General features: G+C 42.0%; 1 protein-coding gene across 48 annotated transcripts in view; it reads left to right on the top strand.

The window, feature by feature from the left end:
- NRXN1 (neurexin 1) overlaps positions 1 to 27,290 on the top strand; it is a 1,011,196-nt gene that overhangs the window by 127,719 nt on the left and 856,187 nt on the right. For 26 of the 48 annotated variants that reach the window (XM_083494081.1, XM_083494078.1, XM_083494072.1 and 23 more), the window contains exon 3: positions 6,696 to 6,725. In XM_083494081.1, coding sequence (XP_083350207.1) covers positions 6,696 to 6,725 — 30 coding nt within the window. Of the gene's footprint in view, positions 1 to 680; positions 699 to 6,695; positions 6,726 to 27,290 lie in introns of all 48 variants that reach the window. The other 22 variants (XM_083494041.1, XM_083494088.1, XM_083494084.1 and 19 more) reach the window with 1 other exon arrangement.

Raw genomic sequence — 27,290 nt, 5'->3', positions numbered from 1 at the left:
GCTAAGTGAAGCTTTCTTTGGCATGGAGAGAAGCAGAGCAAAATCCATCACCTGCTGCAACCATATGTCTGTGCACCCAGCTTTTCTAAAAGGCACAGGAGCAGGCAGTCAAGTGTATCTTTTTCAATGCCAGAGCTTTCCCCTGCAATGTGTGAAGTAGAAGTAAACCTGGCTCTGGCCTTTTATAGACAGCTTTTCCTTGGCCACTGAGTGGTCTCAACCAGCCTCTCTGCCCCACTTTATCTGGGATTAAGAAGGAAAGGGTTTCTAATCCAGAGGCAGACTTGAATCCCAGGCACTTTTTTCATTTCTCATTTTAGAAATTAACCATTGGACACCAGAGCACCCTTTGAAATCATTGACTAACCTAAGGAACTCATAGTGGATCCATTTAACAAACAAACAACAATCACCCCTTTCACTTGAGATATTGCACTTTTCTTTTCTTTTGTACCACTTGCAGGAGTGGGGTTTTCCTTTCAACAGAAGAAACACTGCCTCCCTGTGCTTTTTGGTCTCCCCTGCCCCACTTCCTTCTGGATAGTAGCAATGGATCACTTGCATGTGGTGTCCGGTGCCTTGCATGATGCTCACATGCAAAGGCAAGTTCCAGTCTGCATGCTGCTTAATGAATGTTTTTTCTTTCCCTTTTTCTCTCCCTCCTTGTTATGTGCTTTCAGAAGACAACTATGTGGAAGGTGGGTGCTTTCTATCTTATTTTCCTAAGCTCTTTTCTTACCCTTCCTATCCCTCCTGTTTAGTGTTTTGCCTCCTGGTTAGTGTTTATAGTGGTGCTCCTTATCATTCAATACGGTAAGTTGATTTTCTTCTTTCCTTCTGGGACTGTTTTAAGTTTCAACATGGTGGCGGCGTAAGTTGGCCCCTCTCCCCTTTAAAATACACTGTTGAAATTGGGAGAATCTCTTGGTTTCAGCAGTGGTGGGGGGAGGGGAGGAGAGATTTTCTGGTCAGCATTAATGCACTAATGGCCTAGCAGCTAAGAGAGAAAGAACACGGACGTTGATTTGTGTTGTATAACCTTAATCATGGGATCGCCTGGCTTTCTCGTTGTTTTTGTACATTTGAAGAGTCAGCAGCCTTGCGTAAGGGTTTTTGTGCCCAGAAAGTTTTTACAGTGGTGCCTCGCAAGACGAAAAGAATCCGTTCTGTGATTCTCTTCGTCTAGCGTTTTTTTTGTCTTGCGAAGCAAGCCCATTGAAGGATTAGCGGATCAGCGCTAGTAGCGATTTTAGCGGCTTTCAGCGGCTTTCAGCGGCTTATAGCGGCTTATCTGCTGATCGGATCAGCTGATAAGTGGCTTAGCGGCTTAGAAAAAGGGGGGGAGGAAAAATACCCAGCAGGAACTCGCAAGACATTGTCGTCTTGCGAAGCAAGCCCATAGGAAATTCATTTTGCGAAGCACCTCCAAAACGGAAAACTCTTTCGTCTAGCGAGTTTTCCGTCTTGCGAGGCATTCGTCTTGTGGGGCACCACTGTAATCTGTTGTTCCCTAACCACACCCTGCTTTTGAAGCTCCCCTGAGTTTTTTTAAAAAGCACCATGCAATGTGGTCTTATTGCTGTTGCACATACAGATATCATCGCCATAAGTACTACTGCCTACCATCACCATTGTCACACCAGAAGCGCCTGGTCCTTGCTTAGGGCAAGCCCAATGGCAGTTGTGTAATGGAGGGACTGCTGTTAGGGAGAAGAAGCTTGGAATGGCCTTCTGAGCATGTGCAAGCCCTTCCATGCATCTCGAGGGGCTTGCTATATTGTGTGCACAGTTTTTGACACCAGTAAGTGGGAGCAAAAAGACATCTAGAGATGACTCTCTAGCCCCCGTGACTTGTGCCACCGAGGTTGATTGTGATACTGTGACTCAGGGTCTTTTAGAACACCACCAACCTGGTGTAGAGAGAAGCTGTCGCCCCTTTTTTTTTACTGTTCTATAAGGGGAGGGAGAGAAATGACGGATCCATAAAACGATGGATGAAAATCTGAAATCATTGGCAAAACTGCCCTTACTTCAAGACAGGCCATTCATTTGCCATTTGTTAAACTAATTGGCACTGATTGCCATTCATTCTGATCCTCTATAAGAGTACTTAATGTCCACATTAGTTAGTTATGTGAGCCATTAGCAGCTTCTTATTTATTAATTACATTTTTATGACACAAAATACCCTGGTGGTTTACAGAAAGTATATATATGAAGAAATGGAATTCAGTTCTGTCTTATACCTGTTCATTATTTCATTGCTCTTTGTGGCATTATGCTGCAGTCCCCAAACATCTGATTTAAGTGCCTCTCATGTAAGGTGTCTTTGCTCATTATTATTACTATTATTATCATTTACCCAATTTAAAATACAGCACGAAAATCTGGTTTAAAATAGCTTTACAATTACAGAAAAAAGGAGTTATAAAGCACATGGCGACTCCTGAAAATATGCATCTCAGACACCAAAGGTCAAAAGGAGAGTACACATGGGCACAATTAATATCCTTAAGTAAACCACCCCAAATGTGGGAAACTAACACATAGTCTTGTCTACATGGTAAAACACATGTAGGTGTGTGGGGGTTTTGCAGCACCTTAGGTAAAGCATAGGACATTTATTCTCATTGTTGATTACTTTGATATTTACAGGGGTCCAATGAGACTTTTAGACCAGGCCCCCCAGTTAGGAATCAAACAAGCTGCATTCATATCAGCCATGCATAGTGGTCTAGTGCTGGACTAGCAGAAAATGCAGAAGGTTGTCTTCTGCCTGGGCCACTAGGCATGCCAGGTGGTTCACAAGTTGTGTGGTCCTGTCTTCAGGTTTTTTCCTGGACTTGTTTTCAGGCAGAATCATTCCCATCCAGAGGTATCATTATTATTATCATTACTATTATTATTTAAGACTATTCCAAAGGAACACACGGAAAGTTCAAACAACCGAGCCGAGGATTTAATGAAAGGGAATAGCTTCTGAGAGTCCAGTGCAGCTGACATGAAAGTGCACTGTGAGTCAGATATTCAGCCAGCCTACATCACCGCATCTTCACAGCACTCTGTGGAACCACTTTAATTAAGAGCAGATAAGGATTTTCTCTGTTAAGCAAGAATTTCCTTAACCAAATTGACCTTAGGGGGGGAAATAAAATAAAAAGACAGGCATGAGATATCATTGGCCCATCTTTGCAAACTAGCATATGCCGAAGGGTAGTAGTTGAAGTTGAATATGCAAAAAATCTGCTTGTAGCATGTACATATATCTATATATTCTAAATCTCTTAGGACTCATTTACATGATTCCCTTTTTTTGCATGATGCTCAGCCGTAGAAGAAGTCATGGTGCATCATTTCTAATGTTAAATGAATCATTTCAAGTACTAAAGTACCTTGAACCAATCTGGCTGTTTTGCAAATATAATTCTTTAGGGTATGGCTCCAATGTGGACACTAAGTTTCTAGTTGTAGTGCATAGTAATATTTAATCAAACATCTATCTAGAGTTTCTTGTTTGTTTGTTTTTTGCTTTACAAACAATCTGATCTTGTGTGCTGAGCATTTTTAAGAATATCCACCTAAAAAGGAAAAAAAAGAAAAACATTTTCCATGTCATAAGTTCACCAGTAACAATGAATGGGTGCCAATTGCAAATAAATACTGGGCCAGCTTGGCCATTTCAAAACTTTTGCTAAATGCAGATAAAATAAAGACCACTCTTGTAAGACACGTGTGGAGAACCTCCAATTAGTCCCAGCAAGCATAGCCAGTGGGAGTCTTAATTCAACAACATCTAGAGGGCCAGAGGTTCCTGGCACTTGATCTAGGGCATCAGAACATTTCTCAATGCAAGGTGAAAATTTGCAAATTATGATATGCAAGTCAAAATGTTCTGGGAAACCCACACAACTGGCCATGCTTTGCAAGCAGTTCTTCTGCATCTCTAGTTAGGACTGGGATAGATTCTTGCCTGAAACCCCAGAGAGCCACGTCCGGTCACTGAAGCCAGTACTAAGGTAGAGGGACCAATGGGAGCTTCCTTCATTCTACGTATTTCAGTATGTATATGTCAGAATAAAATGAGCTGGGATTCTATGCACCTTGGCTCCACAGAGAATTCCAGGCATTCACTAGTGGTAGGAATGTGCAGGCCCTAATGTGTGCAAACAAGGATTAGGAACCCATGGCCCTCCCGACATTGCTGGACTCCAACTCCCATCACCTGCAGCCAGCATAACCAATGGCCAGGGATGATGGGTGTTGTAGTCCAACAGCATCTGGAAGTCCATAGGTTGCCCATCCCTGAGCTATTGGAAAGAGCGTTGATGGTCTCACTCTTGTTCCTGCAACTTTATGCACATAGGAGATGCTCAGGGTTTTGGGGTTTACTTGTTTTGTTTTCTGTCCCAACATAACCATTGTATCCAAGACACCGATACTTATTTCAGCCCTTGCCCACATTTTTTTAAAACAACGACAAAACCAAACTTGCCTTAAAGGCTCATTTTCACGGTGATTTATCGTATTGCAAAATACAATTTTCCTTGTGCTCTAAAGAAACCCAGGACCCAGATGGTGCTTCATATTGTGTTTTACTTGTGTACAGTAGTTTTTCAGTTCCCTCTTCCAGTACCAGCCCTCTTATGACCCCAGAACCCGCCCCCCAATCAATCTCACAAGCAATAAATAAATGAAAAAGAGAAAATTAAGGTACTAGTAGACATAAAACCTTGAGCATATTTCTCATGGAACATGAAATGATTTTGATTGACACGGTTTCATGGAGCATGCTCTTTCTAATTCAGGAGCCCACGTCTTTTGGAAGATGTGATACAGTTATATGTTATATTCATTCAAAAAGCACAAATTGCTTAGTGATTTTTTTTTTTCAGTAGAGGAGAATCTTCAGTCACAGAGAACCTGGTACATCCAATTTCCAATCCTAAAGACAGTTATAAATCCACAAAGGAAAGGAATTGGAAAGCACTACACTCATGAGCCAAAGTTACAGCTCGACAAAAGCTGCAGTCCTAAGCGCTGTTAGTTGGGATGAAGCCCCAGTGGGAGCTAAGTGGGACTTACTTCTGAGTAAACAAGCTTAAACTCTAACTACAAGACTGAAATCATTACAAACTTCCTTCACTTAGTACACTGACACTTATTGCAGAGTTGACATAGACTGGTGGACTCCCATCTTGTCTTCTCTAAAATCGTGCAATTTTTGAGGCTCTCATTGAGTTTATGCTACAGGATCAGAATTTTAAAAACGTAAAAAACAAAACAAAACATGGTTTACTGCAGCAGAAGCCAAAATAAGATTCTTCATGTGTCCAGATACTTAATACAGATTAATTGTCAATTTAGAAGACATACTGTGTTCAATGAAAAACTTATTACATTGTTTAAAACCTTTTTTCGTCAACTGATTGATTATATGAAGCGGCGTGTTTGGGGTGTGGGCTCTCTGCTTTTGAAATATTTCCTTCCTCCAGATCACTTGTTATATGTCATATGTGTGCGCCTAATTTTTTATGTGAATTAAAAATCTCAAACTTAGGAATCTTACCTTCCAGCAAAAACCAGCATATTATTCTATTGCACACCTTCTTTGTGTGAACCAACCCCCCCAAAAATGTGGGATGTACCATGAAATTGTTCCAGAGGGAGAGAAGCACAATTTTATAGCTTGGGGGGCATCTAAATGACTACTATTTGGATTTCCCCCCTAAACCAATTTGCTAAGCATCTATTTATAAAGTGGCATAAGAGCTAAACTTTTGTTTAAGGGGATACAAGATGTGATATTCCAAATTTGCTTATGAGGGGGAAAAATATACCAATTCTTTTGCTATTGCTTTAGCTCATTTTTTTAAAAATGGATTCGGAGAACTTGCTTTGCTTAGCCCAATTAAAACTTCAGTTCTCCACAATCGGCAGGGGGGCGGGAGAGTTAATTGGGAAACTGATTTCAGCATCAATGTACTTTAAGCACAGCATATTTTAATTTGGAGAAACTACTTGGTGCCGAACCAAAGGGATTTTCTCCCCAGTTACAATTAATGCTGATATTTGCTTCCATCCCAATGGATGACTAACAATTTTCCTGCTCAGGAACAGACCTTATTCTACTCAAATGTTTCACACAAACAAGGAGACATCCCTTGCATTATCATTTCAACGTGACAAAGGAATTATTTTGTTTGATTGTTTGAAATGCTCATTTTCAACGAGGGGAAAAAGATCAGACCCAGCCCATTCTTCAGGTTGACACTGTTCTACGTTTGGAAATTTGGGAGGGAGGAAAAAAGGAAAGCTATTTTGCAGCTAAGTGTCGTCCTACTGAAAACGATGAAATTGGGAGACTGAGTGTTCCAGGAATTTGTTGAACTTGAAATGATTTTCTTATTATTTTTTTGTCTTCAGCCCAACTTTAATGCCTAGGGAAGAAGCTGTACAGGGCAGCATTAATCTGTGTTAGAATAGAAGCCAAATGGCCCCTTTGCCCCATTCCCAACCCCACAAAAAGCATTCCAACCAGTGGTTGAAAAATGCTGTTTTAATTTTCCACTGTAATGGAAAACATCTCACAGGAAACAGATGCCTGTTGCAAAAAACATTTTTTGGGGTCACTGTGACAATACCACCTTCCCGTGCACCCTTATTCATTGCTGACTGTGCTCTTGTTTCCCTTTAAGGTCTGGCGCACTTGATGATGGGCGACCAAGGTATGGGTTCTGCTCCTTTTCCACTCTGCTTTCATTGTTCCTTTATTTCATTTTGGTTTATTTCCTTTTTTCTTCTGTAGCTGCTTCAAAATCCATCATGGCAAATGATGGCCAAATGCTTGCGAGCTTTCTTGGGCTGCAAATAAGCACATGATCGCAGTCACATTATTTTTTTCCTTTTTGTTGTTGTTGTGTGTATATATATATATATTTATATACATAATATGAATAGTGCTACGTAGAAACTGCTTTTGATTTTGATTTTATTTTTAATTTGCTCCTCAAATCTTTTGATTTCCTTCTCTCTCTTTTTTCAACTGTCTCCCCTACCCTACTTGCAATATAATAACTGTCAGCAAAAATAAAAAAAGAGTGGAGATCTGATTGGGAAATGGCTGTGTGTTTTAAGCACAACAAAGAGCAAAGGGAGCCATACTCCCAAGATAGATTGCGAAAGAGAAGAGTCTTGAGTTTGTACCTAGCAAGAGAGTCCTGCTTTGCATTAATGCATGACTGTTTTGAAAATGCGGAAAGCACTCGCTCCTGGCTTCTGGAATGCTCAGAATACAGTTTTGCAACATGATGAAATAAGTGGTGTTTCCCCATCACCGTGTACAAACCCCGCTCCCTTTAAAGTCAGTGTTCATGTTACTTCTGTGTCACTCGTTTGAAAATGAAGCATGGGTTAGTTCTGTGTTCTCCTGCATGGACATGAAGGTTGCAAAGCAGCCATTCTTAAAATGCGACACCAATTGCATTTCCATTTGTCTTCAAACACTTGTTTCATGCCTTGTCTCTTTTCATGTTCTTGAATTGTGACAGCATTTACATTTACACACACATGACTCTTACTGTTGTTTCTCTTCTTTGTTCTCTCTCTTTTTGTCTGGCAATGCTTTCTTCATGGAACCATTTCATCAAATCCATAGGTAAAAGTAAAGGTATTACATGACTTCCTTCCTTCTTTAAAGTTTTGTTTGAATGTCATCTATATATACTTTCAATGTATGTCTGAGTGATGCAAACATGTGTACTTAGTGTTGGTGCACTGTGGTGATGGGAGGTAGGTATGTTTTGTACTGTGAAACACTGCATCAGACTCAAGGTAAGGGGTTGCAAGTAGGAAAGAGAGGCAGATGGACCCTCCGACTCAAAAATCGACCACTAAGCTGAAAATCGCTGCTCTTATTTTTAAAAGGAAATCTAAAGTAATTGCATATAAATAAAGTCATTGTTGTCCGTACCTGATGCTTAGTAGCACCACCATTATACCAGACAGTGTATAGACCATAATAGGTGGCACATTCCTTTTCCAATCGCTTTATGATCTTAGTGTCATGCATGGGGTGGAAAGAGTGAGAAACCGGCAGGATTTTAGGCAAGGGTTAACTTGTTGTATCTCACCACTCTGAGGAGCAAAATCTGTTACATGGTCTTAGAAAGACTCTGCAGAAGAAATGCATTGTGTGGAGAGATGGAGAGATTCAGAGGAGAAATTGGGTGGGGTGGGGGGCCCTATTGGTTAAAGGAGATTGCTGGAAGTGTTGGTGGGCAGCTCTTCCAGGATTAAGGGAGCAGCATGGAAGAAGGATCGGAGACAGGTGCTGGAGAAGGGGAGCTGAAGTCGAGTCACCTTCTGAGGTATGTATTCTCTTCTCAATGCCTGGCAAAATGTAAAACTGTCAAAGGCAGCTACGAGGATGATACCACCAGATAGTGACCGAATGGACAATATTGCTCTAGGCCCAACTACAGTGATGTGTAAGTCCGAGTGCAACTGGTTTTCTGCTACAGAAGCCGGTGAGATTTCCTTCCTAAGTTGTTAGCTTCATTTTTACCAACGCCCTTTATAATAAAACGGGAGGAAGAGATAGGAGAATCGGCAGAAGAGTGGGGAAATGCTTGCCTTTTATCCTTGTTTTGTTTACCTGTGATGAGAGAGTGAATCAAACCAGGTTTCCCTTGTATGATATCATTTGGGTAAGTTTGAAATTGAGTTAGTGTACTGTAATTGAAAAAACAAAGTGGATTCCTAGGCATAGTGAAGCCCATTTTGTCGCTACTGATTTCAAAGAGAAAAATGAAACACAGGCTTGATTTTTTCCCCTCTTGTTGAAATCAACATGCTTATCTTTAGGTTAAAATTTCAAGGTGTATAATATGCCTAATTATTCTTTTTTCCTGGAGGAAAATTGTTTTAGCAAATTAATTGCACTGGATTAATAGCAGGATGAGCATGGAATGTCCACCCCCATAAGAACACCACACACTAAATTTCACTGAATGTGTTATAAACCACCAATAAAACCCTTTTCATTCTGTTATAATTGTGGGTAGGTTTATTCTTTCATTTCCCTTCATTATCTTGATGCTGCTGTACAGTGAATTCTAGACAACTGTGCCCCCAACCCCCCCCCAAAAAAAAGAATAGCGGCTATTATATGGCTTTTGAAATTGTTGTTTTATTTTAGCGTCTTGAAATGTCAGTGACACAGTTAAAAAAGTAGCCCTATAGCCTATTGAGTCTGTGTTATGGTAGGCTTAGAATACATGAAAAGTAATGATAGCATTCTTGAGATTTAAACGTCGTCGTTGTAGGACCTGTTATGGAATGGTAAAAGGTAGAAAACTAATTGAATCTAGAGAGTTGCAACTGGGCTGCCAATTTTTAGGCACGTGGGCACATTTTGGATTTTTGAGACAGTACCATGGACAGATCTCCATCCCTGTTCACTATTTTGTCTCCCAAATGACATCCCCTCTCAGAGTTGGTAAAAGTTGAGTCCAGTAGAATTAAACCAAGCAGGGGATAAGCACATAGAGCTGGAAAGAGAAGTGGGAAAGAACATCACTCTACCAACTTCCTCCTTCAACTCTATATCCTTCTCCAGGAAGGAAAAAGGTAAATGCCCCCACCACATCATGACTGGGGGCGAGAGAGTGAGTAATGGTGTGTGTTTGTGTTCTCAGAGGTATGTTGGTGCCAGGGGGCAGTTCCAATGCACCCATGGTATCACATCGCCAACCCCTGCCTTAAAGATGACCTTCCAAATCACAAGACACGTTTAAATTGTCACGTTTTCTGCTTCATGTGTAGTTAAAAAAAAACAAAGCAAAAACCAAGAAGGCTTTAGACATATTTGTATCCCCTTTCAAGCTTAACGGGGATTGTGCCTGAATGTTCATCTACTGACAATATAATATTCAATTCTGTAATATTTGCCTATTGACAGTACGTCATATGCAACAGGCCTTGTGAAAGCTTAATGAATTTTCTCTGAGGAAAGGAAAGAAGAAAAGGATTATGCCTTGATGTCTAGTTAGACTAATTACCCGAAACCCATATTTACAGGAAATGTCAGGTTAAGAGCTACATGGAGAATTGCTCCCATTTCATGTCAAATGAGGATATGAGCCGTGATCCAGCTAAAATAGTCCAACCACATCATTTTCACTTTGACTGGGTTATTTTTCTGACATTTTGCTCTCTTGCTTACATTCATTCCTTTGATGTGAGAGCACTGAGATGTGCGATTTGGAGTATTATTGATAATTTATATTGCATGCAAATTATTGCTGTGAATGGAAGGAAAAATGGGAATTGAAAATTTGCTCTGTTCATGACACTGCAATATCAGGCAGTATATAGTACTGCATGAAAAATGGATGCATGGTACGTGGCAGCTTTTCTTATTTTTTATTTAACTCAACCAGCACTGGCCAACACAGCTTAAGAACTGGTTCTCAAATTCTCAATATTTATTTGGTGGGCTTGAATACATTTTTACCTTCTTGCACTGCAGTCCAATTCACACTTACCTGGAAGTAAGCCCCATTGAACATAGTGGAACTTATTGCTGAGTAAACATGCATAGGATTGTGTTGTTATTATACTATTATCCTTGGTTGAAAACTTTCTGCTGCAATTCTTTAACCCCCTCCCAAAAAAAATAGTCCAGTATACACATATAAATTTCTCTTTCCCTCTCTCTTATCACTTGGTTAATCCATATCTCATAACTCTCCACTCAGTGTTTTAGCTGTCTCTGCTGAAAAGCACTGTCTGAGCTGATACTTGGTGATGTGAAAGTTGTATCTGTGGTGACTCATCTTCTGCTGGGTCATTCACACACATGGGGGCTATTTCTTCATTGTGCACTCAATCAATATACATGTGTGAAATGACCTTTAGAAAGATTTATGAAAGAAGGCAAAGCCATCATCAAATTTTCTGCAATCCCAGATTATACCTTGCAGCATATTCGACATTCATGTTTACTATATTAGTACAGCAGTTTAAAATAATGAATTGCTAGGGGTATGCATTTGTTTCAAAAACAAATGAAAAATGAAACAAGGGCACATTCATTCATTTTTAATCTATTTCTATGTGAAATACCGCAAATTAAAATCCTTTTGTTTAATTTCTCCCATTTGTTTATTAAGGGGGGGATTTCTGAAACTGACAAAGGGGCACAACATTGCTTTGTATTGCATTTATATATAGTTACATCTAGGGAACTTTTTTTAGGGAGGGGGATTCTTGGGGTGTTCTGAAAGTGTGAAAGCATGAATACTGCTCTGCCTGAAGCACTAAACACTGGGATGCTTAGAGAATGGGAAACCTATTTAATTCTGTATTACACAGGGACCCTTTCCCCAATATATCTGAAACTTGGCATGTCTGAGGGCTTAGGGGCATCGTGCAACATTGGCACAAGTCATGTCATTTGGGTGGAAAACTCCAAAAGTGCAGGCATCAGAATACAGGCTGGGTCTTCATTGCAATAAATGTAGAAACTAAATGAATGAGATTGTTTAAAATAAGAATAATGAGACTAACGGGGGGAAATGAAACATATGAGGCAATAATAGACCAGAAAACAAAACAAATGGGGCTGCCAGAAAGTAATTGAAAAATGGCATGAGAAATTTCCAAGCACCCCTTTTGCTATGAATGATGCGGCTGCAGTGCCAGCAAAGCATTATGCTACGTGCTTGCATTGTATTGCATTGGTATAGATTGTTTGCAGGCTCCAATTCGTACAGCAGTGCAGTGTGCTTTGGGATTAGGCTGCTAGTGACACTTGCCTCTCTGGGTAGACTGGGAGATAACTCCCTCCCCAGCTGTACTTACCCCTTCCTCTCAGACCTACTGTGTACCTTCCCCCGACCAAGTGTTTTTCCCCAGGTGGAATGTGTCATTCAACTGTGACAGTGCCTTTCTAGCTGTTCCTGGATGGAGAGATGCATAGGCGGGGGTCATGACTTCTGCATGGCCTGTTGAAAACAAGGAATGCGGCAGAGTTACTGCCCGCCCACGCACCCCCTGCCCCAATTTGCCTCTGGCTCTAACCTTCCCTGACATACAGCCCTTTGAAAGTTCCCACAATGGAGTGCGAGCTCTCAGTCTGATAAAGGTTCCTCACTGCTGTTCTGTAGCCTTAATGTGCAGGCGTGACTTAACAATCTGACCAAGCGGTGTCTTGTGAACCAGCGTGCAGTGGTGGAGCTTCATGCTCCGGCACCGGGGGGGGGGCGGAGAGCAGGCGGGGTGGGGCTGGCGTGTGTCCCAGGGGCATGACGTGCGTCCTGGGGGCGAGGTGCGCCACCCGTAGGGGCGTGGCGCCCAGTGCAGGCAGGGGGTAGCCGCAATGGCACCCCACTGGGATCACGCTGCTGGGGGCGTTGCGTTCCCCCTGCACGCCTCTTCCTCCGCCAGTGCCAGCGTGGAGATTTTACAATAACTAAGCAGGAAGGCTAGGATTTTAGAAGGCTGCCACTGGGAGGCATTATCAGGACATATAAGTCCTGATAATGAAAAGCGGGTGCTTTTCGTGGGAGGAGAAAGTGTTTGCAAAAAGTGCTGTCTTGTTTCAAAAGCAGCTCAAGTTTGCACCCTTTCTGGAGCCACCTTGTCATGGCGTTCCCTCCCCTTTGTTTCCCAATCTCTTTGACAACGTCCCATGTGGGCCTAAGGCCTATGTGTTAGGTACCTTAGGTATACCTTCAGGTATACTGGCCTTGGCCCTGTATACCTGAAGGAGTGTCTCCACCCCCATCGTTCAGCCTGGACCCTGAGGTCCAGCTCCGAGGGCCTTCCTGCAGTTCCCTCACTGCGAGAAGTGCGGTTACAGGGAACCAGGCACTGCGGCCTTCTCGGTAGTGGCACCCTCCCTGTGGAATGTCCTGCCATCAGATGTTAAGGAAATAACAACTATCTGACTTTTAGAAGACATCTGAAAGCAGGTTTTAATGTTTGATCTTTTATCGTGTTTTTAGTATTCTGTTGGGAGCTGCCCAGCCAGATGGGTGGGGTAATAATAATAATAATAATAATAATAATAATAATAATAATAATGTTTTTATTGTTATTGTTATTGTTATTATTAGTTTCTTTAACAAAATTTATATACTGTTTGATCAGAGTAAAAACGTCTAAGCTGTTTACAGGAAATATTAACATTGTCCATAAAAAAATTAAAAAAGGGATCATTAAAACGACCAGTGAAAGAAATTAAAGCATGTTAACATCTATCTGTTGTGATAGGTGTCAGGGTACTGACAACTTCCCCTTCCCACACAGAAGCTAGAATGCAAACATGCCTTTTGCCTGAGCTGCTTGAGGTTTGATGTAAGAATTCCCGTTGTCACACCAGTTAAGCCACTTGCTGTCATAGACTTTGCTGCCAAGAGCATGATACAGTAGAGATAACACGCTTCTGTGTAATGTACAAGGCAAAGCAGATCTCTCTCTTTCTTTGAATATGTAATGATAATTTCTTCAAATGTCTAAAAAAACATATCATATGACATTATGAAACAGGAGGGCTCACATATTATTTCAGTAACCTTATGCATAAGGATTGATTGACCTTCAAAAGTTATGCTGTGTTAATTTCCTGTATGAATGCATGGTAACGGAATTAATGAAATTAAAGGAAAGATTATTAAAATTTGATGTAAAGGGCATATGCTGGCACGATGAAACATCCTCTCCATAACATCAGTGTGGGAACCAAACCCCAGACTTTGATATCACTAATGCTTTTACACCAGTGGTTCCCAAACTTCTCCGGGCCACTACCCTCTTTGCTCTATAAACTACCCTATAAAAGGCATTATTCAGAATAAACGTTTGTATGACCCACTGAGGAAGATAATAGCAGGATAATATTTTATTTTTTTTTAAAAAAAGAAGCAATTTATTGAACTTTTAAATTTAAACTATTTAGTTTTATTCAACAAAATTGATGAGCTTGATTCAGTGATTCCAGCTTTTCAAAGTCCGATAGTCATTTAAACCCCCAGCACCCTCCCCTGCCACCCCCTGCCTCTTAGCACCCCCACTAGGTAACCCCCCACTGACCCACATGCCCTGCCTTCTTTAGGAACCACTGCTTTACAGTAATGTTAGTTATGTCCCTCTGTGGCAAAGGACGATAACTGGAGTGAAAAGGAGAATGGAAAACATTTCCTCTGGTTTTCTGCAACACAAAAAAACCCTTCATTTATTAAGCACTATGCACTATCATTGAACCACATAGCCAAGTGCTCTTGCTATATTGTTTTAGATGCCTGCTGAAAACTAATAAAAATAAAAATCAGCAAGCCTACTCAGACATAATATAAATTGTTGTTGTTGTTGTTTAGTCATTTAGTCGTGTCCGACTCTTCATGACCCCATGGACCAGAGCATGCCAGGCACTCCTGTCTTCCACTGCCTCCCGCAGTTTGGTCAAACTCATGCTGGTAGCTTCAAGAACACTGTCCAACCATCACGTCCTCTGTCATCCCCTTCTCCTTGTGCCCTCCATCTTTCCCAACATCAGGGTCTTTTCCAGGGAGTCTTCTCTTCTCATGAGGTGGCCAAAGTACTGGAGCCTTAGCTCTCAGGGCTGATTTCCTTAAGAATGGATAGGTTTGATCTTCTTGCAGTCAATGGGACTCTCAAGAGTCTCCTCCAACACCATAATTCAAAAGCAATAATATAAATTGGTTTATGTTTTGGGTATCTTGCTAGTTTTATTGGCACTTTATTGATAATTCATTATGCGTGTGATTATGTGGTCTGTATTCCCCCCCTAAAAACAAATAAATAAATAAATAAATAAATATAAATAAATGTTATCATCCAGAGATAGGGACTGTCATGGTCGTCATCACCCTTTCCCAACAGATTCATGGGAGGCAGTGTAGGTCTTGAACCACTGCCTGAGATGGGTGATCAATTATGTGTTGGCAAACAAACTGAGGCTTAATCCAGACAGCGTAGAAGTTCGTTTGGTCATCAGGAGAAGTGATTATGGAGCTCACTGTTTTGGATTAGTTGCATGCTCATTAAAAGGTCCTGGGGCTCTTTATTTTGTGGGTGAAGGGAGGGAAGTTCTTATGCCTTAAAATATTTATACCCTGTCTTTTGGCCTCTCCAATGGCTCACAATATCACATAAAACAATATATAACTAACTGTAAAACACACACACACACACACACATGATGAATAAATACTATATCCAGGCAGAATCATGGAATTGTAGAGTTGGAAGGGACCCTGAGAATCATCTAGTCCAACCCCCTGCAATGCAGGAATATGTAGTTGTCCGCTACAAGGATCAAACTTGCAACCTTGCTCTAATTTCAGCACCATGCTCTAATTTCAAAACAAACTCAGAAGTTCCAGCGGTGGTGTAGGTTTCCCTACAAATCCGTACAGAATCTCTGGACCAGGCTTTAGAAACCGCTGTCTCAAAGTGCTCATAGCCCTAGCCTGGTGTAGCAAATGTTATTTAGCAAATAATGGTGGATTTTTTTGAGGTGATGCATTTAGGGGAGTTTAGTAAGAGTGCAGTCCTATGCAAAAGTAAGCCCCATTGTGTTTGCTGTTGTGTAACCTCATATGGGTATGTGCAGATTTGCACTGAGGAACTTAGGCTCAGAATTAGCCTAAATAGAAACAAGTTATTTAGCATTTTTCTCAGCTCTTCTGCTACCTGCTGCCCCCGCCCTCAGAAACCCAGCAAGTCTCTGTGTCATCACCATCCATAAGGAATCTTTATATATATATATATTTGGGAATACACCAAGTCTTTTTTTTTAAGTCCTAGAAGACTTGGAAGTCATCCAGTTCTACTAACCCTTCTGACTTCCTACCTCAGAATTACCAAGTCTAGGAGCCTCCTGCCCAGGGACATAAATCATTTTAGCACTTGTGTCATCTCTGCTGTTCACTCAGAATGAGAATAAGATTTGCTTTTTTAAAATTCACATTTCCAGCATGAGAGATACAGAAGAGGCAAGGTGATATCTTCTATGGCACCAACGACTACTGGTTAAAAAGAGCATGCAGGCATTCAGCTACTCACAATCCGATCCAGTGAGCCAGGATCTCACCTTGCCTGTTTTCATGGAATTCCACCTCTGTGAACCATATAGCATCATCAACTTCTGTTATTAATTATTACAATAAACAACACAAAAAAATCAGCACATCAGTTTGTAAGGAATGGAAAACAAGAGTTTCAAGGTTCTCAAAGTGTCCAAACAACCACTTTGAGAACCTTACATTTGTATTCTAGCCGTTATCCAAGAAGCTCAAGGACATTTGAAGAGTCCATCCCATCCCAATTACTGTTACAGCAATCCGGCGAAATAGGTTACAGCAGGAGTAGAGGAAGACTCCACTCTCCATTCAGAGACGCAAGAGGCAAAGTTCAAGAGTGCATTCCAACCAAGCAAAAATTGTGTGAGGTGTATGTGTGGTCTGGGGACAGTCTGGGAAAATTTCCAGGGCAAGCAGGGGAGAAGCTGGATGTGGCTCCCCCCCACCCCCACCCCATGATCTTCATGGCTGAGAGGATTTGAACTGGTTCTCCCCAGTCTTCATTCAGTGATCTACTGTCAAGGGCGCTCCCCAACCAAAGGAATGTGCATGACAGGTAGTTAAGTATTTACAGTGGTACCTCGGGTTACATATGCTTCAGGTTACATACGCTTCAGGTTACAGTCTCCGCTAACCCAGAAATAGTGCTTCAGGTTAAGAACTTTGCTTCAGGATGAGAACAGAAATTGTGCTCCAGCGGCGCGGCAGCAGCAGGAGGCCCCATTAGCTGAAGTGGTGCTTCAGGTTAAGAACAGTTTCAGGTTAAGTACGAACCTCCGGAACAAATTAAGTACTTAACCCGAGGTACCACTGTGTTGTCAAAGATAACACAGTTGCTTCTGCACCTCTGGATATCCACATACAGTCATACCTCGGGTTACGAACGCTGTGGGTTGCACATTTTCGGGTTGTAAACCGCGCCGAACCCGGAAGTACCGGAACGGGTTACTTCCAGGTTTCGGTGCTCGCACATGCGCAGAAGCACAAAATGATGTCACGCGTGTGCGCAGACGCGACGCTTCAGGCTGCGAACGTAGCGGGTTGCGAACATGCCTCTCTCATGTTCACAAACTGAGGTATGACTGTACACTAGTCTAACTACTAGGCAGCTATTCCCAGGTCCACACTCATAGAATCATAGAGTTGGAATAGACCACAAGGGCCATCGAGTCCAACCCCCTCGGTGGAACAGTTGCAGCATCAGGAGACCACTCCCTCTCCACCTGTATCTTTCACTGACAGGCTGCATGCACCTAGCAAGAGAAAGCATCATGCTCACCCCTTTTCAGCTCCATCCTGGTTCTGGGAGACAGTGCTGCATGAAAAGAACTTGGCCCTTCACTTGCCTGACTTGCCTCTTCCTCCTCTTCTTCTGATCCACCCTGTGCTCCACCCTTCAGCTACGAAGCTTCCCCTGCCTGTGACTAATTCCTCCTGGCTGGTACAAGTCTCCAAAAACCACTATCCCCCCTCTCCCAAGTCAGACTCCAGCCCCTCTTCCCCCAGTGCACACTCGTCAGCATCCTATCAGTCTCTGACATCTAATTACCATATTAAAAATTATTCCTGTACTATAACTGTAACTCACTCTACGTGGGGCTGCCCTTGAGACTGACTCAAACTCCAGCGGGTGCAGAATGCTGCGGCAAGACTCCTTATGGGGTCCTCGCTGTGGGAGCACATTCACCCAGTGCTATACCAGCTGCACTGGCTCCCGGTGGAGTACAGGATCAGGTTTAAGGTGCTGGTCTTAACCTTTAAAGCCCTATATGGCCTAGGACCCTCGTACCTACGGGGCCGCCTCTCCTGGCATATCCCGCAGAGGACCTTATGGTCTTCAAACAAAAACATCTTGGAGGTCCCGGGCCACAGAGAGGTTAGACTGGCCTCAACCAGAGCCAGGGCTTTTTTGGCTGTGACCCCAATCTGGTGGAGAGACTAGGGCCCTGAGGGACTTGACATATTTCCGCAGGGCCTGCAAGACAAAGCTGTTTCACCAGATCTTTGGCCAAGGCACAGTCTGACCCCCTCCTTTGGTAATCCTCACAGAACTCTAGCCCAATGGTTGCCATTAATTTGCTTCTAAATTGATTTTAGAATGAATTGATTTTAGAATGTATTTCAATTAATTGAAAGTGATTTTATGTAAACTGTGTTACTTTTAGTGTTGATAGCCGCTCTGAGCCCGGCTTTGGCTGGGGAGGGCAGGATATAAATTCTTCTTCTTCTTCTTCTTCTTCTTCTTCTTCTTCTTCTTCTTCTTCTTCATTATTATAAACATTATCTTCTAAATCAGTGGTTCCCAATTGGTGGTCTGTGGACCCCAGTGGGGCAGGTAACCCACCCAGGGAATCTGTGGCACCATTCACATAACAAAAACTGCCATACAAATATCTAAATTGTCAAAAGTAGGGGGTCCATGGCTTGGCCTTTGGAAAACAGGGGGTCTGCAGGACTTAGCTTATTGGAAACCACCATTCTAGATGGTTTACATGGAAAATTGCATCAGCTATACAAAGCAGCTTCTATTATAAAAAAGGGGGCACACAAGATAGCAATATTGTTTGAGTCTTAATTGTTTGTTCGTATTTACTGCTTGTTCGGTATTTACCGTTTGAGATTCAGCCCCAATATGCCTCTTGTGGTCATACAGGGATGAGGAAGTTCAAGAACCTCAATAACCCTCCCCAGGCCATTCACCCCTCACTGATTATGTTCTGTGTCCTCCTTGTGTGGTCTCTGGAGCAAACAGGACATGACTACAGTGGTCTTAAAGAATGTGCACACCAGGACTATAGGGGGTGGGAGACTTTAACTCTTCTTCTTCATTGGACTTCAGCAAATAACCTCGTTTCAGTAGGTGCCTACCTGTTTGACATTACTGTGAAAATAAACACGGGTGCAGGGACATGGGAACTCTGGTTGTCTGAGTCCACTCAAATATGCTTTCAGCCTTCCCGCTGAATGTAATTCAGCCAAAGATATAACAAGGAAGGTCTTCTTGTCCAACCCAGCCATCTCTTTCCTCATGAAGTGTGGCATATAAAATCCTCGCACCTATCTATGTCAAACTAATTACTCACTGTGAGACACAAAGAAAAGCCCTGAACATTCGTACCTAGCTGTAATTCTCCTGAGACCAAAAAAACTGGAAAACAGGCCAGAGAGAGATCTAAAAATATATTTCCTAATACTCTTACCAGCTAAAGGAGATAGTAAGGAGCTCTTTCCATTTCCTGAGCAATAATAATAATAATAATAATAATAATAATGGCAGATAGTTTCACAGAAATATGACTGTGTTACCATAATAGAACATCCTGTTGTGTATGCATAGGTTAGAATGCCATGGGGAAAGTACATAGAGAACCATATGGGGCACATTGGTCACTAAAGTTCTGGAGCCAATGTTCTGACTGGTAAATTCATGGAGGTTAAGGCTTTCGCTGGCTACTAACCATGGTGGTTTTATTCTGTTTCCACTGTCAGAGGTGGTGCGCTGGAGATCACAAGTGGGCAGAGTGCTCCTTCACTCAGGTCTTGCTTGTAGGATTCCCCATTGACATTTGGCTGACCACTTTGAGAAAAGGATTCTGAGCTAGATGGGCCTTTTGTTTGATGCAACAGGGCTCTTTCTCATATCAACCCCAGCACTCAGCAGCTAACCTTTCCCACAGCAGATAAGGGGAAATGAGGCTGAGGTCTCCCAAGTTATAAGAAAGGAGATTCTGATTAATCACCAGAAAGAACTTTCTGATGGAAAATGCTGTTTGGCAGTGGAACCAACTCCCTCGGGAGGTGGTGGACTCTCCTTCCTTGGAGCTTTTCCAGTAGAGGCTGGATGGCCATCTGTCATGGATGCTTTAGCTGAGATTCTGCATTGCATAGGGTTGGAATGGATGGCCCTCTGGGCCCCTTCCAACTCTACACCTCTTACTATTCTTCAGAAGGTCAAGCTACACATTGCATTTCAGGTGCCCCCCCCCATCACCCACCAACAAGCAGCATCCTTGGAAATAAATGCTTTGCACTAGAGAAAGGACAGAAGGGGTGCTGCAGTTCTCCACTTCCAAATGCTTTCCCCTATGAAATTTCCCTTCCCAAATGACTTTGATGTCCCTCAATGTTCTGGAGCTGTGTTCACTTCACCAGCATGGGTCTGGAATCATGAAGGTATAAAAGCAGCTGGGTGGCTAGGTGGTATTTTCAGGTGGAAATAGGTTGCCTGAGGAAGGTTCTGCCCTCCTTCTCCTATGTGATTCCACTTCAGAGTGATTCAGCCAAACATAAACAGTGTTTGCCTAATAGTACTTTTTTAAAAAAATAAAAAAATTCCTTCCAGTAGCACCTTTTTTTTTTAAGTCTCTGCAATTAAGTTTGATGGAACTTCTCTTTGGATAGTGTCAATGTGGTGTTAATAAAGGCCCTCTTCCATTATGTTAAGATCTGCTAGGTAGGCTCCTCTCCCAGACTCTGAGCTAATTATAACTCTGATATTATTATTATTATTATTATTATTATTATTATTATTATTATTATTATTATACCATCCTATACCCAGAGGTCTCAAGGCAGTTCACAGAACAAAATCGAAATATAAAACCAGAAAATATATAATCAAAATAAAAACAAACAAACCCCCCTCCCCCAAAAACCCACATTTTAAAAGGGCATAGGATGTCAATCAAATCATCCAAAGGCCTGATTAAAAAGGAATGTTTCTGCCTGGTGCCTAAAGGTGTGTAATGAAGGTGCCAGGTGAACTTCCCTGGGGAGAGCATTCCACAGATGGGGAGCCATTGCAGAAAAGGCCCGTTCTCATGTTGCCACCTTCTCGACCTCTCAAAGAGGAGGCACACAAAGAAGGGCCTAAGAAGATGATCTCAGGATCCAAGTAGGTTCATATGGAAAGAGGCAGTCCTTGAGGTATTGCAGTCCTGAGCTGTTTAAGGCTTTATAGGTCAAAACCAGCACTTTGAATTGGACCCAGAAACCAATTGGTAGCCAATGCAGTCGGACCAGGATTGGTGTAATATGCTCAAACCGTCTTCCTCTGGTTAGCAACCTGGCCACTGAATTCTGCACCAGCTGAAGTTTCCAAACTGCCTTCAGAGGCAGCCCTACATATAACACATTGCAGTAATCTAGCCTTGAAGTTACTAGAGCATAGACAACAGTGGTTAGGCTACACCTGTCCAGATAAGGGCATACCCAAAGCTGGTGGAAGGCACTCTTGGCCACTGAGGGCACCTGAGCCTCGAGCGACAGTAAAAGATCCAGGAGTACCCCCAAGCTATGAACCTGCCCCTTCAGAGGAAATGTAACCCCATCAATAGCAGGTGATCTCCACCCTATCTGATCTAGGGAACCACTCACTAACAGTGCCTCAGTCTTATTTAGGCCAGGTGGATAGAGACAAGAGCAGTTCCCTCAGGCTTTCAGCAGGGTGGTCCTTACATAGTAAACATGGTCCCTTGATATATGAGATCTCTGTTTCCTGGCTGGAAAACAGCTGTTTAGGAAGTAGATGGTGTACTCAGTCTTTTCTTCCAAGTTTGGGCTTGTCAGGAATTAATACACAGGATTCTGCACCAGCTGAAGCTTCCATAGTAGTGCTGCAATATCCTGCCCACAAGCCGCATTGTAGATTGAAGGAATGGGGATTAGGCTTGCTCTAGTGGTGATTGGCATACTGGGCCAATAGGCAGAGGTCACCTGTTTTCACTAGAAAAAATCCACGAAGGTGTTGCCTTACTTCAATGCTGGTCAGCCATGCTGGGCTAAAAGAAACCATTTACATACCTCTTCGTTTATTTCCTTTGAGCAGATAGAAATGGCACGTGCCCAATTTCTCCCTCCCTTCCCTGCCTCCGCTGCCCAATTTGCAGGTCATCTTTCAGTTCTTCCTGCAGCACTTACTAAATTAACATCTGACACGTTTTAACGGAGACAGGTGATAAACACACGTACCTGGCAGACTTCGCTTCCTCACAGTTCATCAGCATCTTATAATACTCCTTTCCCAATCCCATCTTCCAGCAGCAGGAGGATGCTTCCTAAGAAAGGCTCTGTGACTGCTTTTCAATCAGAAGATGGCAGCTTAAGCATTCTGAACATTGACACCATGTATGTACCTTCTAGTCTTTCTCTGGCGATCACTCATGGCTGAGTAAGATTGTCTTCCATGAACACAAATCTTAATGGTGTGTCCATAAGTGACTGTGGAGGTCAATTCTGGATCCACACTCCCGTCCACTGTGAAGACATAGGTACATGCAGTTGAACACTACCCTCTATATTTCTTTCCACTCTGACAAAAGATATATAAGACAATTTTTAAGGGGATCCCGAAGAAGAGACTATCACTGCCTGTGAACCCTACCTTTACCTCCTCGACAAGGCACTTCCAACCACTTCTCCCCACAGCTGTTCCTGCACAGCAGGAATGCGAGAATTTGATTCAAAAAGCCTAATCTTATGGCGCCAGTTGCACATTTTTTGGTGATGAAAATGTAGAGAATGTGTTGCAGGAGCTGTTATGGCCACGATTTTCTCCTAGAAAAGAAGTGATACCCATGATAGTCATAACTGAAAAATCATGTGAAGATGCATGAAGGAAACTACAGTTAGGATAAGAAAAATGTGCTTCAAAGCTTTTCAAATAACCAACACCTATTAGCCACGGCTATGTGGATCATATACTCTTTGCAGTGGGCAGAATTTGGACAATAGAATTATGGAAATGTGGAGTTGGAAGGGACCCTGAGGGACATCTTATCCAACCCCCTGCAGTGCAGGAATCAACTAAAGCATCCATGACAGATGGCCTTCCAACCTTTGCTTCAAAACCTCCAAGGAAGGAGAATCCACAAACTTCCAAAGGAGTCTGTTCCAATGTCAAACAGCTCTTACCATCAGAAAGTCCTTCCTGGTGTTTATTCGGAATCTCCTTTCTTGTAACCTGAAGTATCACGGCATGTCTTGTGCAGGTATGGATGCATCTTTCCGGGTTTCTGTGACCAGTTTGCGTATGTTCGTTCATAAACCCTTTCTTTATACCTGAAGGAGCTTCTCCACCCCCATCGTTCAGCCTGGACACTGAGGTCCAGCTCTGAGGGCCTTCTGGCGGTTCCCTCACTGCCAGAAGTGAGATTACAGGGAACCAGGCAGAGGGCCTTCTTGGTAGTGGTGCCTGCCCTGTGGAACGCCCTCCCATCAGATGTCAAAGAAATAAACTATTCGACTTTTAGAAGATATTTGAAGGCAGCCCTATTTAAGAAAGTTTTAAATTTTTAATGTCTTATCGTGTTTTTAATCTTGTGTTGGGAGCCCCCTGGGTGGCTGGGGAAACCCAGCCAGATGGACAGGGTATAAATGATAAATTATTGTTATATTATTATTATTTAAATCTGCATTTTTGTTGGGGGGAAATCCATGTAAAAGTGCATTATTTTCAGCACCTTTCCCCGCAAAGTTCATATCTGTGCATGCATTTTACCCTAGAATACACTTCTTGTATACATTTATCATGGAATACACATTTATATATACATCACGGTACTTATTGTGACGTGAGGGCTACACAACAATGTTCAAATAATTGGGGAAAATAAAGGACAAGTTGGTTTCTGCCCATGCATTTGTCCAGAAACTGCAAATTGGGTCACTTCTCTTAAAAATGCAGAATGAGTAAGATCTCCAAGCAACCCTAGTCTTGAGGTAGTTTTCATTACTATGCAAGTCAGAGTTACTCTGGGGAGCCTCATTGTGTGTGTGTGTGTGTGTGTGTGTGTGTGTGTGTGTTTGTGTGCACATAAAACTGAGCAAATAGGATGTGGGTAAATACAAGTGCCTGTATTATCTCAGCTTTCATATCAAAGCAGTTGGCATTACAGTAGTCGCAAAGGGCAGCAGTGATAATTATGAAAGAACATTCGTTTCTCGTTCAAGTCTTGCTATGTGCCTGACACAGTTCTGACTGTTCCTGTTAGTCATATGTTACCCAAAGATCATGTGCTGCTCTCCATCTCTTTTTACTTCCTCTGCGTATATTCTCTCAGTACCTAAGACTGGGTTGTAGCAGGATCCTGTCCTTCCCCCTGGAGCTTTGAATTGATCAGCAAACTCCTTTCCTTGCTATATGGGATGCGTGTTCTGCTGGTATGATAAATGACGTGTCCCAGGGTGTTTGTGGGTTCGTTCCCCCTCCCCATGTAGGTTCTTGTCAGCTTTTTTTTTTTAACCAAGTATGAGTAATTTTCAGTGATTTTCTTTTTCTGCAGATACTTCAAATTGAATTAGAACTCCAGAGGGAAAATATCTTATTCTGCCATTAATTTACAGATATATAATCTCTTAAGGACTGAAGGTGTTCTCCCTCACCTTTTCTTTCTCTGCTCCCCCTACCTGTTTTTAAGCTTCTGGCTAGGATAATGAGCCCATATATTAATTTTTAGATTTCTCCCACTCAACCCAAGATACTATGACAACTCTGCTCATTTTTAAAAGAGTTGATTTTTTCTTTGGCTTCTCTTTGGGGGTTTGAGCAAACTGATTTCACAGTTTTATCATGAACTGAGCCTTTCTGTCTGCTTCTATTATTATCCCCCCCCCCCCATAAAGATGTAACTATTGAAGCTGGCTCTTCTCTTCTCCTGGATGCCCCAGAAGTGAAAATGCAAGAGAGAAAAGGAAATGGCAATAAAGTTTAGATCCCTTCTGGTGTGGGTCATTGCCACCTTCCCTACAATAAAAGGGGGGTGACAAAGGACTGAACCAAACCATAAATGTTCTTCACTCGCTCATTCATTGGCAAATGGGGAAGGGGAGAAATCCAGTTCCGTTTGTATTTAAAGGCACTTTGCACTACAATACGTGAACTGGAACAGAGCCGTCTTTTGAAATTCACTGAATTTTGCAGTACAGTTGTCCAGCCAAGTAATGTGTACAAAAATACAGATCCAGTGGTAAAATGTGCACACAAATTTATGTGCCAATGAAAATAATTTGCAATATGTATTATATTAGGGGGAAATGTGTATATTATGAGAAAGCCATGCTAAAATGTGTCTACATTCTCATGAAGACTTTTAAAAAATGCATTGTGTATGTGTCTGTGTGCATGAAATCTTTCATGATTTGTTCCGTTCACACCATGCAGTCAGGAACACCCTACAACCATCTGTGCCATTATGAACAGCACATTCAATACATGCTTGCTGTAAGATGCTGCAGGCTATGTTGAGAACCAGGAAGTTCAAATCTCGAGTCTGCTGTGAATTTAGTAGGGCTATCGTGATGACCTCCTTAAGGAGCTGTTGCAAAAGTCAATGTACCGTAAGCACTTACTGTTAAATAGGCAGAACTGAAAAATACTCACCTTGTTTTGAAGATTTTCAGTTCATTAAAACACACATGAAAACATGCTTTTTTTGCACTTCCTTGTTCTGAATATATTCACACAATTTTTAGTATTGTTCTTGGAGAAAGCTACACTTGACAAATTCCTCTTCTTGGACATCTTGTTTTCTCCGCACTAAGCTTTTAGTTTGTGTGTAGTAGCACTCAGTTATATGAATTCCATCCCCAGAAACAGGTTTACCATGATATTATTGCTGTTTGTAAGAACTAAAAGTTGTATCCATTACTAGTTCTGTTCTGAGTAAACCCGATGAAATTAATGGCCATGACTATCCTGGGTTCATTAATTTCAGTGGGTCTACTCTGAGCAGTTGGAGACAGTCGTAAGCTTTAAAGTTTCTTGCTCCATACTACCTATAAATCAACTATTGTCTTTTCTATCCTAAAAAAAAAAGCTTCTCTTGATCATTCTGATTTATTGATTTGTCTCCTCTCCTGTCTTTATTTATATGTGTGTCTTGAATGCCTTGTCCTTTCTCAGTGTCTGTTTTTTCTTCCTTTGAATTCTTCTTTTTATCTCCCCCGATTCCTTTGCTGGTCACATCAGTCTATTGAAACTACTTTCTTTCTTCACAACCTGATTTTTCTGTTTTATTTCTTTGGGATCTTTGTGGCTTTTTTCCCACACTATTGATATTTTCCCTCTTCCCACCTAAAGTTCTCACAGTCTTTTTGTGGCTTGGTTATCTTGGTCATCATTCATTCTATTCTTATCATCATTTAATCACCAATAAGTTTATTGTTCTAGCCAAAAGCCATGACAACTTCATAACAGCTTGCTGAACTACAAACCACAATAAAAACAATAAGTGATAAGAATTATTACCATTCCAATACTTTTCCTTTCAAAAATCTTGTTAATTCCCCCCTCCCTCTTTCTGTTGGCATTCCAAAGTCTTCTCTTCTGGGATCCCTTTTCAATTTATTTATTGAATCTGGCCTCACTTATTTATTAACATGAATTTTGTTGGATTGTGAGTCATTTTGGGTTGCCTTGGGCAAGGTAAAGTGATTGACAAATTTAATAAATAAAAATAAAATAAATAAAATAAAATATTTTCCAATATTACGTTGATATCCCATTTTCTTTCTACCCCATATTTGTCTTCATCCTCTTCAGTTAATACCACTCCCAGTTTACAGCTGTCTTTTCCAAGATGTACCCTTAAAAAACAACAACCCACCCACCTGAAATGAACTTTTGATTTGTCCTCAGAGTTCTGCTTAGGTTCCCTCCTTAATAATAATAATAATAATAATAATAATAATAATTTATTATTTATACCCCGCCCATCTAGCAGGGCCTCCCCAGCCACTCTGGGCGACTTCCATAGAAACCAAAAATACACTAAAATATCCCACGTTAAAAACTTCCCTGAACAGGGCTGCCTTAAGATGTCTTCTGGATGTCAGGTAGTTGTTTATCTCTTTGACATCTGCTGGAAGGGCGTTCCACAGGGAAGGCGCCACTACCGAGAAGGCCCTCTGCCTGGTTCCCTGTAGCTTTGCTTCTCGCAATGAGGGAACTGCCAGAAGGCCCTCGGCGCTGGACCTCAGCGTCCAGGCAGAATGATGGGGGTGGAGACGCTCCTTCAGGTATACTGGACCGAGGCCATTTAGGGCTTTAAATGTCAGCACCAACACTTTGAATTGTGCTCGGAAACGTACTGGGAGCCAATGTAGGTCTTTCAAGACCGGTGTTATATGGTTTCGGTGGCTGCTCCCAGTCACCAGTCTAGCTGCCGCATTCTGGATTAGTTGTAG

Source organism: Podarcis liolepis (assembly GCF_965112155.1).
Source record: "Podarcis liolepis genome assembly, chromosome: 3".
In the NCBI taxonomy this organism is placed as follows: domain Eukaryota; kingdom Metazoa; phylum Chordata; class Lepidosauria; order Squamata; family Lacertidae; genus Podarcis; species Podarcis liolepis.
This window is presented reverse-complemented; position numbering and strand designations above follow the sequence as displayed.